Source organism: Microcaecilia unicolor, chromosome 4 (genome assembly GCF_901765095.1).
Source record: "Microcaecilia unicolor chromosome 4, aMicUni1.1, whole genome shotgun sequence".
Lineage (NCBI taxonomy): Eukaryota > Metazoa > Chordata > Amphibia > Gymnophiona > Siphonopidae > Microcaecilia > Microcaecilia unicolor.
This window is the reverse complement of record NC_044034.1, coordinates 3,995,118-4,012,750: the sequence shown is the minus strand read 5'-3', so window position 1 is coordinate 4,012,750 and position 17,633 is coordinate 3,995,118. Positions and strand designations below refer to the sequence as shown.

General features: G+C 40.5%; 1 protein-coding gene across 5 annotated transcripts in view; it reads right to left on the bottom strand.

Moving 5' to 3' along the window:
• The window catches only part of LOC115468254 (E3 ubiquitin-protein ligase TRIM39-like), an 872,633-nt gene that overhangs the window by 841,187 nt on the left and 13,813 nt on the right, over positions 1 to 17,633 (bottom strand). For 2 of the 5 annotated variants that reach the window (XR_003941838.1, XM_030199812.1), the window contains exons 4-7: positions 8,142 to 8,164; positions 7,334 to 7,443; positions 4,646 to 4,651; positions 3,687 to 3,716 (exon numbers count right to left, since the gene is read on the bottom strand). Coding sequence is in view for 4 of the 5 variants with exons in the window: in XM_030199812.1 (XP_030055672.1) it covers positions 3,687 to 3,716; positions 4,646 to 4,651; positions 7,334 to 7,443; positions 8,142 to 8,164 (169 nt within the window). In the remaining variant the exon portion in view is untranslated. The remainder of the gene's footprint in view (positions 1 to 3,686; positions 3,717 to 4,645; positions 4,652 to 7,333; positions 7,444 to 8,141; positions 8,165 to 17,633) is intronic. The other 3 variants (XM_030199809.1, XM_030199811.1, XM_030199810.1) reach the window with 2 other exon arrangements.

The window sequence follows — 17,633 nt, the reverse complement described above, 5'->3', positions numbered from 1 at the left end:
TGACGGAGTTTAAAAAGGGGTTAGATAGATTCCTAAAGGACAAGTCCATAGACCGCTATTAAATGGACTGGAAAAATTCCTCATTTTTAGGTATAACTTGTCTGGAATGTTTTTACGTTTGGGGAGCGTGCCAGGTGCCCTTGACCTGGATTGGCCACTGTCGGTGACAGGATGCTGGGCTAGATGGACCTTTGGTCTTTCCCAGTATGGCACTACTTATGTACTTATGTACTTATGTACCTCTAACTCTCATTTGCTGGTTCTTCAGTCAATCACTTTTTCTATGACAGGAGCTCTGCTATTGGATATTGTCACCCTCCTGCCTCATAGATTTGACTCAAGACATGGGATGACATCAAAACATCAAAGCCAATTAGGTTAATCTCTGTTTCCCCTCCCCCACTCAGCCGTCATCCCCATACTCTCAAAACAAAGCAAACAATGAGCTGATGCTTCCTCCTTGTCGTTCTTTATTATTGTTGCCATTTTTATTTGATCTCACTTACATTTTCAAATATGCCATCTTGTGCAGCATACGGATGTACACAGAGGATGTATAATAACGGAGATGGGCAGAGTAGTAATTTGTTATAAATTGTAATTAGTGTGTCATTTGGAGGGGCCGGTTTTAGGGACACCCTAGCACTGCTGAAAATTAGTGATTAGACAAAGAGTGGGAGTCTTTGGTATCCATGGTCAACCGTCCACTGATTCTCCGTGGGGCATTTGAATTCTCCACCTCAGGCGGATACTTCTGAAAATTAGTGCTTAGCACAAACAAATGATTTACCTGGCCAGGAGCCATTTTCAGCCGGTTAAATTGCTTTGACTATCAACCCCTGAGTGTTTTGAAAACAAAAATCTGAGTAATAAAATAACTTCTTCCAACTGGCTCAATCTGTCCTCCTTTTTCTGGAGCCCTATGGAAACCCTAATGATATCTCCATCTCCCTCACCCCAGGTCCAGTGTTGTTATCCCATTCCAGGAGAGACACAGCCCACGGCACCAGGTGTTTCAAAGTTTCAGAATTTTCCAGAAGATGAAGGCTGAGACCAGTCTGTTGTTTGCTTTAAATTTGAATGTACAGTCCATTCTCAGCAACCTATGCAGCGCCCACAAAGTTCTATGCATGAAGAAATATAAAGACTGGATCGTTGAAGAAGAGTTAGAGTTCCATAACTGTTCCCATAGTTTATCTGCAATAGGCTGTTGTATGTCGTTAACCTGTACACTTAGCAGGGGATGTATTTAAGAGATGCTTATATATGTAAGAAGCAGCATGACCCGAATGCTGGAGCCTCAAATTGAAATGAATAAGCTCAGGGATTTGAGATAATAGCTGAATGTGTAACTTACTTTTCGTTAAAATGGAACTAATCTGCAGCCAATGATAAAACTGAGCGTCCAGCAGCGAAAATTCAACTTTCAGATCTGAGAAAGATTTCCATGACTGATTTAGATGAATCAGATCTTTCAGGGCCCAGAGGCTTGTTTTTTTATGAATTCTAAAGTTGGGATTATTCCATATGGGCATACAGTGGTGGAAATAAGTATTTGATCCCTTGCTGATTTTGTAAGTGTGCCCACTGACAAAGACATGAGCAGCCCATAATTGAAGGGTAGGTTATTGGTAACAGTGAGAGATAGCACATCACAAATTAAATCCGGAAAATCACATTGTGGAAAGTATATGAATTTATTTGCATTCTGCAGAGGGAAATAAGTATTTGATCCCCCACCAACCAGTAAGAGATCTGGCCCCTACAGACCAGGTAGATGCTCCAAATCAACTCGTTACCTGCATGACAGACAGCTGTCGGCAATGGTCACCTGTATGAAAGACACCTGTCCACAGACTCAGTGAATCAGTCAGACTCTAACCTCTACAAAATGGCCAAGAGCAAGGAGCTGTCTAAGGATGTCAGGGACAAGATCATACACCTGCACAAGGCTGGAATGGGCTACAAAACCATCAGTAAGACGCTGGGCGAGAAGGAGACAACTGTTGGTGCCATAGTAAGAAAATGGAAGAAGTACAAAATGACTGTCAATCGACAAAGATCTGGGGCTCCACGCAAAATCTCACCTCGTGGGGTATCCTTGATCATGAGGAAGGTTAGAAATCAGTCTACAACTACAAGGGGGGAACTTGTCAATGATCTCAAAGCAGCTGGGACCACTGTCACCACGAAAACCATTGGTAACACATTACGACATAACGGATTGCAATCCTGCAGTGCCCGCAAGGTCCCCCTGCTCTGGAAGGCACATGTGACGGCCCGTCTGAAGTTTGCCAGTGAACACCTGGATGATGCCGAGAGTGATTGGGAGAAGGTGCTGTGGTCAGATGAGACAAAAATTGAGCTCTTTGGCATGAACTCAACTCGCCGTGTTTGGAGGAAGAGAAATGCTGCCTATGACCCAAAGAACACCGTCCCCACTGTCAAGCATGGAGGTGGAAATGTTATGTTTTGGGGGTGTTTCTCTGCTAAGGGCACAGGACTACTTCACCGCATCAATGGGAGAATGGATGGGGCCATGTACCGTACAATTCTGAGTGACAACCTCCTTCCCTCCGCCAGGGCCTTAAAAATGGGTCGTGGCTGGGTCTTCCAGCACGACAATGACCCAAAACATACAGCCAAGGCAACAAAGGAGTGGCTCAGGAAGAAGCACATTAGGGTCATGGAGTGGCCTAGCCAGTCACCAGACCTTAATCCCATTGAAAACTTATGGAGGGAGCTGAAGCTGCGAGTTGCCAAGCGACAGCCCAGAACTCTTAATGATTTAGAGATGATCTGCAAAGAGGAGTGGACCAAAATTCCTCCTGACATGTGTGCAAACCTCATCATCAACTACAGAAGACGTCTGACCGCTGTGCTTGCCAACAAGGGTTTTGCCACCAAGTATTAGGTCTTGTTTGCCAGAGGGATTAAATACTTATTTCCCTCTGCAGAATGCAAATAAATTCATATACTTTCCACAATGTGATTTTCCGGATTTAATTTGTGATGTGCTATCTCTCACTGTTACCAATAACCTACCCTTCAATTATGGGCTGCTCATGTCTTTGTCAGTGGGCACACTTACAAAATCAGCAAGGGATCAAATACTTATTTCCACCACTGTATAAGACGTAACAGACCAAGGAATACGCAAAGACTTGTCTAAGAGCAACAATAACTTATGGGTAGTGTTGATGATTGGGTTAGAGGTAATGCTTTTAGGAAGGCGTATGCCAATTAAATACGAATGCACTAGTGGATCAATAATGGATTGTTCGAAGATCTTTAAATGCCTTAAAACCAGGGGCTTTGGCTGCCATTTTCGTTATATATCTCCATTTGCCAGCCTGTCTGTAAAACAAGCCAGTCTCATCAAAATTGAAAAGTCCTTGGACTGTCACAGACTGCTGAGTGGGAGTCATTCACTCCCTTGTGGAAGTTTCGGAGGTGACCTGAGAAAACGGGAGTCTCCCAATGAATGTGGAAAACTTGCCAGGTCTGAACCAGAGGGATCACTCTCTGACCCTGATCAGGGGAAACACACATTGTCTTCTCTATCACAGGGGTGAAAATGATCCCTAACACTGGCTGTAGGTGTCGGTATAGCAAAATCACAGTCAAAGGACACATTAGTAGATTTGATGGTTTGGTATAATTAGTTATATATCAGATTCAGTTACCTGTATAGCTGCCAAATTCTATCCACCAATCTGCATTAAAAAAAAAGATGAACAATGATCAGATCTCAGAGAAGAGAAATAAGTACAATGATATAAAAAATACATTAGGGGTGGACAGTGATTAAACATTTTAATTGTGATTAATCGTGTGATTAAAAGTTGTAATCATGCAATTAAGTGCTCTTAATGACAGCATGCATTTTGGCCATTAAAGAATAAGGTTTCAAACAGTTTTCACCACAACCCGCATTTACTTGTACAGTAGGGCTCGTGCTCAGCGTTGCCTCAAACTCCTTGTCTCCCCTGCACAGCGATCGCGCTCAGCAGATACTTGAGTCACGCAATGCAGGAAGTTGGGGAAGTCTTGTGGTTTCAAGTCTCAAGAGACCTTCCCCAACTTTCTGGACCATGCAGCGGGAGAGAAGGGAGTTTGGGGCAGCTCCGAGGAAGGAGAAAAAATCCTGAGCCCTGCTGTAGAGGTAAGCGTGGGGGAGGGGTGGGTCAGCATTAAAAAAAACAGGCAGCATCACAAAACATGTTATTCATTAAAATATTAATGCATTAATAGCGTTATTAATGTGTTAATTGCCCACCCCTAAAATATATATGTTTCTAACTGACTAAAACTTACCAAATCCAGCAGGATGTGATTTTATTTTGTAAAAAAAAACAATAAAGAGAGAGAGAAATGTTAGAGATTTTGAATTATCAAAATGTCCTTCAATGATCTTATAATTACATTCATACATAAGAATTGTCATCCAGGGAAAGACTGAAGGTCCATCAAGCCCAGTATCCTGTTTCCAACAGTGGTGAATCCAGGTCACAAGTACCTGGCAAGATCCCAAAAGAGTAAAACACATTTTCTGCTGCTTATTCCAGGAATAAGTTTATGACATAGTAAACACATAACTTCCAGGGTGCAATGCAACAAAATAAAACAAGCTTTGCCTTATCACCCATTCCTTCTTCAGGTGATACTCAAACAGGAGTGACAATAGACAACACAAGGTCATTGTTGCTTTGGGCAGAACTGATGGTACAGCTGTTATAAAGTAAGAACGTGACATCATCCAGCCCATATTCAGCCCACAGCAGTCAGCATTTTTTAATGTTTAAATCATGTTGTATCATCAAGTGGTAACAGAAGAGGGGCAAATGAGATCCTTTGAAGAACTGCAGACACAATTTACCCTCAAACTACGGGATCGTTTCCATTACTGGCAGTTGACTCACTATGTAAAAAGTTTGCCTTGGGAATGCCTCACAGAGGATGTGCAGGAGGAACTTGCATCGGCATACTCCCTGCAGTCCCAGGGTAGAGTGTCATTGTCCATGAATCATCGGCATCTAAAAGACAGGACAGAAGAACCGGACTACCAGTTGCTGACTAGGCAGTGGAACATGGACTTAGACACAATCTTGCTACCAATTATAATACAGGAGTATATCAACAAGATCCAAAAAGCCTCCAAGATGGTTCAATACAGCGAAATGGAATACAAATTTGCAATGAGGGCATATATCCCTCCAAGGAGAGCCTTTCATATGGGAATATCCCCGGATGGTGCTTGCCCTAAGTGTGGGACGCAGGGGGCGACACTTGGACATATGTTTTGGTCATGCCTCAACATCCAAAAATTTTGGACAATACTTACCCAGTCGATTTCACAGATGTGGGGTGCTACTTGTAAGAAGGGACCACAGATGTTATTTGGAAAGCCCATGCTGGTGCGCCCGATTCCGACAGGGTTCAAGGGATTTACTCATAGAGCCATAATGATTGCAAAAAAAGTTATACTTACTGAGTGGATTACAAATAAAACTCCAACCTTGCAGCAATGGCGTAGTTTGATGATAGACTACATGAAGTTTGAAAAGAAATTGACAGACTATAAAAGTGAACGAAGATTTACAGAAAAGGACTTTTATCGGATTTGGACTGCCTTCTGGCAAACTATTCCCTTAGGGGGAAGAGGCCGGATCCTGAATTTGTAAGAGAACTGCTTGGACAATCCAGTACAAACTGATCTGCTAAGAACATGAGAGCATAAGGGAGGGTGGAAGTGGGAGGGAAGGGGGGGAGGGGGTGGAGATAGGAAACTAGGCACCAATAGGAAAGATTTCACAGGAGAATAAAAAGGGACATTGGATAGGTTGTAGGTTATGGTAGATTAGAAGTTTATGTTAGCAAAATTAAGAGATAGTTGAAGCTATAAATATCTTGTTTATGCTAGACATGAAAACTGTTTAGAGCCTATTTCTGAATATGATATGGAACTTTCTGTGAAAATCAATAAATAAATTTAAACATAAATCATGTTGTATTAATTTTAATGCAAAATCCACAAAAACATATGAACCCAGTCATATAAACAACAACCATGTTCCCACCCCAAACCATTCCCTTTTTCACTCCCCCCACTTTAAGCAACCATAATAATGAGAAAAAGACTGCATAATTAGTGTGATATTGACTGGAAAATACGCTAGTTTTTTGTATTTTTATATGCAATATTTTGTTCATTATGTGATATCAGCCTTCTGCATTATTTATTACGTGACGGGTGCTGCTCTTTTCCCATTTGTTCCCAGATGTTCCTTTGTAGTTTAAGTGTTGGAGGGAGAGTTTTCTTTTGTGAGTGTGTCAGTAGCTGGTAAAAGTGGGACTCTCACTTCAGCAATTGGTGTAATTTTTGATTGTTTTTAAATTCCATTTATTTTGTAATTCCTCTTTTTGCATTATAAACCATTGGCTGTGTCACTCAGGTGGTGTATTTTATTTATTTATACACACTGTTTATACTTATTCATCATTTGTACTTGGTGCTGAAATTGGTGGGACAAGACACCAGCTTGTTGTTTTCTTGAAGTTGTTATATACAATGAGCATATTCATGTCTTACTGCTAATTTCATTTTTGGTGCGCGTCGTAAAATAATTTTTATTTTTGAACGCGCGCATTGGACGCTTGCCAAGTGGCATTTGACACATGTAGGTCATTACTACCCGGTTACCGCATGAGACTTTAGCACTAGGTCAATGGCTGGCGGTAAGGTCTCAGACCCAAAATGGACGCATGACAATTTTCATTTTGCACAACACGCGTCTACACTATATTTGTTTGGTTTGATGATTTGTTGGCAACAGGTCATTTTAGATATTTGACGCTTTTTTTGTCCAGCCGCCTTAGTGTCTTTCACGTTTTGTATTATTTTTTATATTATGGCTCTGCTGCTTCCAAAAGTACAAAGACTAGGGGACACTCAAGGAAGTTACATGGAAATACTTTTAAAACAAATAGGAGGAAATAATTTTTCCCTCAACGAATACTTAAGCTCTGGAACTCATTGCCGGAGAAGGTGGTAACAGCAGTTAGTGTATCTGGCTTTAAAAAAGGTTTGGACAAATTCCTGGAAGAAATGTCCATAGTCAGCTATTGAGACAGACATGGGAAGCAACTGCTTAACCTGGGATTTGTAGTATGAAGTGTTGCCACGATTTGGGTTTCTGCCAGGTACTTGTGACCTAGATTGGCCACTGTTTAGAAAACAGGAAACTGGGATGGATGGACCATTGGTCTGACCTGGTATGGCTACTCTTATGTTCTTATGACAAAGCAAATTAAAAAGCGATCAATTCCTCACCTCCAAATTTTGTAATCCATTTCTTCAGCTGCTGAGGGAAGCTCAATTGGAAACCCAGTTTCAGATCAGTAGAAACAGCCTCTGGTACCGGAAACGTCATTTTCTGACACCTATGGGTTAGAGAGTGACGGTGATTATTCTGGGAGAAGTTCACGCCCAGGGGATAGAGATGTGAACAGTGGAAGGAATGAGATATACCATGAGCAATCAGTTCTCTGTGGTTATGGGACTCATTTTTGAAACAGGAAAACATTCAAAATGTCCAAATCACTATTTTTGAAACCCATTTTTAAAGATTTTGCTATGCAGTTCATCGGCACTACATTCAAAAAATGGCACAAAGTGGCATTTGGACATTTTACTCTGTTACGGACAGAGCAGAGACTTTCACCAGCACCTCCTTCTGCACTAGGGTTGAGGGGCAGCAAAACTGACAGGGTAGAGGTGGAAAGAAGATTCATTGGTGGGGAATGAAGAGAGGATTCTGGGAGAGCCAAATAGGTGAGGACAGGAAGAGAGGAGATATCAGGGAGGTTGGTGGGAGAGAAGTGCTGGCAGTACAGAGATGAAAAAGAGAGAGTCAGGGGGAAGGGAGGTTAGGTCTGTAATTCTCCTCCCCTCTCCTCCATCTCTTCCCCTTCATTTCTCAGTGCTTCCTCCCTCCACACCTTAACTCTCCCTCTCCTCACACAATCCCACCTCCCTCTCTCCCATTCTCAATCTCAATTCTCACCAATCGATTAATTCCCTTCTTCCTCACTCAAAATCCATCCAGCCACATAGAAAAGGGCAGAAAACTAACTTCTACCTGCTCAGGGCGTCCTTCACATCCTAGAGGGAAATGAGAAAGAGAATATTTCTAGTTAGATTTCACAGTTTATGAGAACACATTATACATTAGCATACTCTACTCACAACTCTGCTCAATCACATAACAGCTACAAAATTTTGATGCCATTTCTATGATTAGCATCCAAAAATCTATAAGAAACAACCAGTCTCATTAGGGAAACAAAAATCATGTTGTCCAGTAAATCAGCCTGTTTCAAACCTACCATTTTTCTCCTAAGTTGTAGAGAAATTGATACTTGGGCAAAATTTCAAGTATTTAAATAAAACACATGTCCTTCATGCCAATCAATCAGACTTTTGGATGGGGCACAGTACTGAAACCTCCTAAGTGGCTCTGATCCGTGATCTGCAATGTAGAGGCTCTCAAGGGCCTGGTTTGGGCAGAGGTGGAGTTGTGATGTCTGGGTGAAAAGGTATCAAAAGTGGGGTAAGTGAACCCTGCTACACAATTAACTAAAGCTAGTAATGGACATAACCCAACTCTTGCTCTCTACGATTCCCAAATGTGTCTGTAACACATGAACCCTATTCTTAATACCACTTTGTATTTGTTCTTTACCGACTTGGCGAACGGCTATGTAAGCCACATTCAGCCTGCATATAGGTAACAAATAAATAAATAAATACATTTCTACCAGAGGGATAATCCTGCACAATTTCAGCCTCAGGAATGGACTAACTACATCTTTAAAAAATGAGAAATGTTTACCCACAGTTTTTAGGCTGTAGAACATGTTGAATAAAAGCATGAAAGATTAAAAGTATGAAAAATGCGGAGTGGAAGGCTCCATGATTACAACAAGCTGTTTTAACACTAAACCTCCTGAGGCATGAAAAGAATGTGGCAACACATTAGCCAAAGGCAGGCTCCAGAAAGTCTGTGGGCTAGAAGTTAGGGGGGTAATAGAAAGCAGATGTTCTGCACATGATTAACAGTTTGTGGTATTCAGAGACTTGCACAGGAATGTTGTATGAGAGAATTAGTCAGAGGCCCGGTATAAAAACAGAGTGAAACAAAGAGGTTTTAAGCATTTTTTGAATTTTCTTTGTCTGTCTATAGCATTTTTGATTTGCTTTAAGCACTCTGATTTCTCTCTCTGTATATAGCATTCTGATTTCGTTGCTTTACATTGCTTTGTTTTAATCATTCATTCTGACTTGTATATTGCTTATCAAGAAATGCTTCCTGAATATGATTGATATTCAGTTCATAAACTACTTTTTATATTAAATATGAAATATTTGTCTAGCCTTTTCTTCAAAGTGGCGAGCCAGCCAGGAGTAGGCCGCACACGGAAAAGAGAAGGCGAGACGAAGGACAAATTAAGTGTTTGTTGTTAATGAAGTTTTTTACAGGATTGAAAGCAAAGCAAGCGTTGTTTAAACCTGATGATTTCTGTGCTCCACTGATGTGGGATTGATCAAACTACTGAAGTGGGCATACATACAGGCTACAACTCCTGGGCTTGCTAAAAAGAGAAATAAGAAGACGCGTGAGTAAGCTTACACTGTGGCCTTATTACTGGTATATTTGTTTAGTTTTGTAGTTTTCTGTTTTGTATATTTTCTTGGTTTAGGTGCAGTAGTATATTTTTGTAGGTTGTGGCTTTATAGGAGAAATTGTAATAGTCAGAATAAAATGAAAGGGAAAGGGGCAGATAAGAAAGAAAAGCCTCCTGTATATGCTATGTATTTAGATTTAGATAGTTCAAAAAAATGCTCCCCTTTGCAGCATGTCATAGAATTATTCCCATTAGAAAAAAAACAGATTGAAAAAATACATGACAAATGGGTCAAATATGATGCAAAAGATTCTGTTTTGAGCTGGTCTCAGGATGGATCGTTTGATCGTCCAAAATTATTATCTCTCCTGAGCTACTTACAAGAAAATAAAAATAAAACTAGGCAGAAGAAAAGCTTAGAGAAGCATCTTACAATTTGGAATTTATTTTCTTTAGCAGCAGATCTTTTTCATGCTGATGTAGATAGGATACAAAAAGAGGCAGAAAGAAATAATCCCCCGTCGTATGAATCTAGCAGGGACACGTTGTGCCCCATAAGGGCGACTGATAAAATGAAGGAATTAAAGTCAAAGCGCTCTGTGCCATGCGCTGGGTATTCGGCTCTTGATGACCCCCCCAGTGATTCAGAAAGTGAAAAGGGAGGGGATAATGAGGACAGTGATGTGGGGACTAGGGAACAGAAAAAGGAGAAAAAACGGGTGAGACAGAAAGAAAAAGGAAAATCTAGTGCAGAATCAGGCACTTATCCTGATTTAAAAACTCTAATTACATCAGAACAATATGACCTGGCAACACAATTTGAAATTGAGGGACGGCTTCGGCTATGTACCGAGTCACCCCCTGAACCTTCCCTTAGAGTGGATCCTCAGACACCCACGTTTAAAATCAGGGAAACACCGCCCAAATTGACACCCAGACCGTCAAAGGCAATTTTTAAGGAAACCTATGTAGCTGCAGAACTTGTGAGATTGGATAAAACTAAATATGGGGCAGAATGGTGGGGAGTTACTAAGAACCTGTTGGAAGTTAAAAACCTCCTTTTCCCCTGTGATAAGGGAGGACCTACCTCACATGAGGACGTACAGAGTTTGACAAAAGTAATAAATAAATATTGCCCCAAGGCGGGAAGCCTGGACTTTATTAAAGCAGGGCTGGAGTACTGGGACGATTGGTTTTACAAAATGAAACAGGCTGAAAAAGAGGTGGAAGAGGAAGGTAAACAGGAGATTTGCAGTGCTTTAGATAGTAGTGCTTTACACATGCCAGTTATGACGCGCTTAGACGCAGCTGGCAATCGAATACAACATTACAAGCCATACACCCCCGTAGATGTTACAACTTTAGTTGCAAAAATTCCCAGTATAGTGAAAGGAGCTCGTATGTGGTTAGATGGGATAGAACAGGCAACTGCAGGGACTCAATTGACTATTGGAGATTTTAAAGCTTTATGTGCAGCATCGGGTATCAGTATTTCTCAACTGGCAGTGCAGTGTGGATATCAGCGTCTGCTGTCACATACTGCAGATGGGGATGTATATGTAGGGAATATTAAGGCTGCTCTTTCTGCAGCTCTGCATGTGATGTATCCAACCCCGATTGATTTTTCAGCCATAACAGCAAATAAATGGGACCCTAAAACTGATTTTTCGGCACATTTAACAAAATGTATAAATTTGTATAAGGCTCAAACAGGGCAAGATGCAGATGTGGACCATAATGTAGCAGTATTTTTACACCTATTTATGTCCACACTGCCTGATAATATGCGTAAAAATTTAGATGCTGTCATTGCCCTGTCCTCAAAGCCATGGCCAGAAATAAGAGAGACATTGATGCATTTTAGTAATGTGCATCGTAAACTGATAGAGACCCCACAGAAAGAACAGGCTAAATTAACTTCTAAGTTAATGACTATGCAGTTAAAGGATTTGGAAAGCAAGGAACAGGATAGAAACAAAAAACAGGAAACAATGGTAATGCCCTCTGCCTCACCTCCACAGGTCATTTACTATGTACAACCGGGATATAGCCGGCCGTACCAACCAAGGGGACGAGGCATGGTTAGAGGCAGGGGTAGAGGTCGAGGGATGCAAGGATCAGGACCATCACCTAATAGAAGGACGCATGTACAATGTTGGGGCTGTAATCAATTTGGTCACTATGCTTCAGAATGTTATCAGAATGCAGGAATGCCCCAAGTACAAATGCAGACGCAGCAAGGATTAATGCCACAAGTAGTAGGGATACCTGCGAGTGCCCCGCAGACTGCAATACAGCAGCCAGCGACGCAATCACAGGGACCAGGAGCGGCAGTACAGAGACAGGGTACTGTAAATGCCTTTCCAACTTGGCAGAATACTCCAGATCAATGCTATTGACTGGAAGCAAACCCGTGTCAGGAGGAGGGAATGATTTTCAGATTAGACACAAGGGAACCCTTTATTACATTGACAATTGGCAAATATGGAACTCCTGTGAGATTTTTGATAGATACAGGGGCGAGTACTTCTGTGTTGTGTGTAAAACCACTGGGAGTTAAGCTTTCAAATCAGTATAGAACAACAGTGGGATTTACGGGGATAGAACAAAGAAAAAGGCTAACAGAACCGACTCTGGTGCGACTGGAATGCCAACCGCACGGTTCAAGGGAGGCTGTGGTACCCTTCTTAGTGGCACCTGATTGCCCAGTAAATTTGTGTGGTAGAGACTTGTTGTCTCAATTAGGACTGTGTTTAAATTTTGGAAATAAAGAAATACCAAGTTTGCTCACTATGGTCCAACAGTTGAATAATGAAAATAAAGTAAGGGTTATGGAAGAATTACCGCAACATATTTGGAGTACAAGTGATTCACCATATGGACTAGCCATAAATGCAAAACCCCATAAGATAGAATTAATAGAAGGGGCAAAGGGGCCGAGGCAAGACCCTTACCCCATACGACCTAAATTAGTATCCAAAACCCTGGAACACATTGATAAATTATTGAAATGTGGTATTATTGAACCTTCAGTATCCCCGTATAATACCCCATTGTTTCCAGTCCCGAAAAGGGAAAACAATGTAAGGATAGTACATGATTTAAGAGAGCTAAATGAGGTTACAAAAAATCAATTTCCGATTTGTGCAAATCCTGCTACACTTTTGCACACTCAGAATATATATGCATATAACACTGTTATTGACTTGTCTAATGCATTCTTTTCAATACCTCTTCATCCAGAGTCTAGGGATTTAACGTCATTTATAGTACAGAATGAGGCATACAGGTGGACTAGGATGCCGCAAGGCTTTACTGATAGTCCATCGGTATTCTCAAAACAACTAATGATGGATTTAAAGGATTTCAGGAGTCAATTGCCTGACACGGTGTCATTGTTTGTCTATGTAGATGATATTCTACTGTCTGCTGAGACTGAAGCAGAATGCCTAGAGTGGACTAGAAAATTATTTTTGTTATTAGGAGAGTTAGGATATAAATGTAACAAGGAGAAATGTGTTGTAGCTCAGTCTACTGTCACTTTTAGGACAAAATGTTTCAGCAGAACATAAGGTCATTATACCGGAAGTTATATCTATTTTAAATGAAACCCCGGTACCACAAACAGTTACCCAGTTACGTGCAGTTTTGGGAATGTTAAATTACTGCAGACAATGGATACCAAATTATACACAAAAAGTAATGAGACTTTATAAACATTTGAAACTGCCCGCAGCCACACCAAAGAATACACTAATTGTATTGGAAGAACAGGATAAGATGGTATTGGCTAAGATTGTGAGGGATTTATTATCTCCAGGACCGTTAGCAGTAATAGATATCCAATCACCTGTGCATCTGTGGGTAAAAGATATGGGAAATAGTTGGGCAGCTATGATTAATCAAAATAAGGAAGTAAATACACCAGTAGCTTTTTTGTCAGGCTCTTTTAATCATGTGGAAAAGGGAATGAAAGAAATACCAAAGTTACTGACAGCTATTGTGGCAGCAGTAGGTAAATGGAGAGCACAAATGCCTTTTGTTCCTATTGTAATACATACCAACCACACGATTAAAACACTGTTGAGCCCTAGCCAAACAGCATTGACAGCCACTAGATTTGGAAAATATCAAGCAGTACTTTTAGGACAAGATATAAGAATAATACCATTAACTAAAGAACAGAGAAATAAGATAGATCTGCTTTTTCCTGTCAATCTAGAGGGTGAGATCGATACTATAGAAATCCCTACATTTCACTGTCTTACTTTTGAACCCTTGTCTGATGGGTTAATATGGTTTACAGATGGAGCTTGTGAAAGGACTGTTGCAGGCTTTGCCTGCGTGCAGGTGGATGAGAATCTAAGAAAGATAATGCAAGTACAATATAAAACCCCTCCTGACCATACTGCACAGCATGCTGAACTTTTAGCCGTTATTACGGCCTTACAACACACTGATATGACTCAAAATGTTACTATATATACTGATAGTGGTTACGTTGCAAGTTCACTACAGTATCATATATTAAAATGGCAGCGTAGGGGGATGATAACCAGTGCAGGTAAAAATTTACAACATTACACATATTGGAAATTGCTGTTTGAAATTTTGGCAAGAAGGGAACGTGAAGGTAGAAAAACTGCAGTTGTGTGGACCCCGGCCCACACTGAAAGGCCAACCTTTGAGGCACTAGGTAATGCAATGGCTGATGCAGCAGCAACGGAGGTGGTTAAGCAAAGTGAAAAGATTTTGTATAATACTAGACAGACACAGGAAGGGCCACTTACGAATGTAGATAAGATTGAAATGTGGCAGCCAGAGGGACAGGAAAGTGAAAAATGGTTGAAGAGAGGATGTACGAAATTGGGAAGTGAATGGTTTAATGCAGAAGAAGGATTACCTTGCATGCCAATGAGCCAGGCGATTAAGGTATTGGCTGAGTGGCATGCAACCATGCATTGGAATAAAGATACAATGAAACAACAGTTTGAGCAAAGATTTTGGACTTTGAAAATTGATAACTTGATTCAACAGGTTGTGCAGAATTGCATGGTATGTAATATTAACATACCTAAACGAGGTCCTAAAATATCACCTGGGACACTTCCAATACCAGAAGGCCCAGCAAAAGAATGGTATATTGATTTCACTGATATGATTATTCCAGTGCAGGGAAAAAGGTATTTGTTAGTTTGGGTGGATGCTTTCTCAAGGTGGGTAGAAGCATTTCCATGTAAAAGGGAGACAGCACATGAAGTGGTACAATGCCTGGTAACTCATATTATGCCAAGACATGGATGTCCGTCTAGAATAATTTCTGATAACGGGACGCATTTTAATAACAGTGTTTTGAAAGAAATGGAAACGATTATGGGTTTAACACACAGAAAAGTATCAGTGTATCGCCCCACCTCCAATGGTTTGGTGGAGCGTTACAATGGTATTTTAAAAACTAAATTGAGAGTATTACTGAAGGCTTTAAACAAGGAAACAGCAGGTAAACCATATACCTGGCTTGATTTGTTACCATTAGCTTTGATGGTTATAAGGGCCCAACCTAATGGGCGTACTAAATTGTCTCCATTCCAAATTCAGACAGGACGTCATTTCTTCCCGATGCAGACAGCAAGTACTGATAGCACAGCTCAGTACTGGCAAAAGCTACAACCGATGTTGAACCTGACAAGTGATATGATCCGAACAAATGTAGCATCACAGACAGGGATTACTAATGATGTTTGTGCTTTTAAAGTAGGTGATCTAGTGCTATGAAAGAACTTTACACATAAAACATGGAAGGATCCTGTGTATGTAGGGCCTTTTGCTATCACGGCCCTTACTCAGACCGCTGCCTGTCTGGAAGGTCATACTTCTTGGATACACTTATCAGATATTCGACGAACTAATAATATTGAAATGGACAAAGAATAAACAAATATGTCCCGAAACATGATGGTATTGGGATGTTGTTGTTTGTTAATGGACAATGAACACATATGATAATAGACTTGTTGCAGCGGCCAAGATGTTGAATTTGACTGATTGTATCATATGTGCCCACATCCTTGTCCTTGCCAGCTATGATGTATGGGACTACAATGATAAAATTGAGTGGGCACCATGACTGTGATCCCAATAATACCTGTGTAAGAGATGATGAAAACCTTCATTGGACAAATGAGACTATTTATAAGCAAGCCTTGCTTATGGACAAGTACCCACAGACATCATGTTGGTGTCTGATTAATAGTATGACAACTGAACACATTCCCCCGATAAAGTGCACTTACACGCAGAATGTTGTAACAACTGATTCAATGAATGTTATGCTTTTAATTTGTGTAATTTTTAATACCACATCAGTTAATGCAATTAGGCATTATCCTTATAATTGTTTTTATATGAAAAGCAAGAATGACAGTGTATTCCCCTTTGATGAAACTCACTGTCTGTATTCAAAAGGAATATAAATTTTGTACCCTAGTACAATTGAATCTGTTTAATGTGTAACATGTGTATTAGCATGTTTGCAAAGATGTGCCAGGATGCTTTGAAAATGATAATGGTAAATGAAATCAAGAATGAATAGAACTTTAATATGTCAGCCAAAAATATTGAAAAGCGTGCAGAAACTGAATGCCACAAACAAGGAGGGAGGAGATTTAGAAGGGTGGTGAAGAAACAGACTGGAGCTGAAACAGATGTGTTGAGGCCTGAAACAATCAGCCCTCAAAGGGAGGATGTTGAATAAAAGCATGAAAGATTAAAAGTATGAAAAATGCGGAGTGGAAGGCTCCATGATTACAACAAGCTGTTTTAACACTAAACCTCCTGAGGCATGAAAAGAATGTGGCAACACATTAGCCAAAGGCAGGCTCCAGAAAGTCTGTGGGCTAGAAGTTAGGGGGGTAATAGAAAGCAGATGTTCTGCACATGATTAACAGTTTGTGGTATTCAGAGACTTGCACAGGAATGTTGTATGAGAGAATTAGTCAGAGGCCCGGTATAAAAACAGAGTGAAACAAAGAGGTTTTAAGCATTTTTTGAATTTTCTTTGTCTGTCTATAGCATTTTTGATTTGCTTTAAGCACTCTGATTTCTCTCTCTGTATATAGCATTCTGATTTCGTTGCTTTACATTGCTTTGTTTTAATCATTCATTCTGACTTGTATATTGCTTATCAAGAAATGCTTCCTGAATATGATTGATATTCAGTTCATAAACTACTTTTTATATTAAATATGAAATATTCGTCTAGCCTTTTCTTCAAACATGAAAAACATCAACGTTGTAAAAAAAGTTGCATAGTCCCTCTCTACTGACCCTACAGTATACAAAACTTTCGAAAATGAAAGTTGCCCAATTTACCCCTCCAAACTTTTATAGCCTTTATCTCTGTTATTTATGTAATCCCCTGGAATTAATAGAAGGGCAGACTGACAGTGGTCGGGACCCCCGGGCAGTAAGGGTCTTCAGGGCACCCCCAGCCACTGCTCCCACCACCTCCCTCATGCACATCACAGCCCCCCCATCGCTGCAATTGCTGCCCCCTCCCACACACTACATACAGTCCCTCACATGTCACCTAGATTTTCTTGGCACATAGGAAAATGTGGGAGAACCACTGAACAAACTAATGCCGAGTTGTCCAATAAACAAATATGAAAAGCCAAGTAAAATAAATAGTTGGGCAATAGACCCTGGTTATACGAAAGTTGTTTCATGTGGTTGTAAAAATGTTATATTATTGGACATTAAATGATGGGGTGGACCCAGGTCCAAGGTATTAAGTGGGTCAAAGTTATACTGTTGGGGATAAGCATTGGAAAAATGGAAGCATATGAATATAATATGTTGCCCAATTATGATACATTGTTTAAAAAAAGGTTGGAAATGGCAGAAACGGGAAAAATGTTGATGAAAAAAATGGTTGACTAAAAATA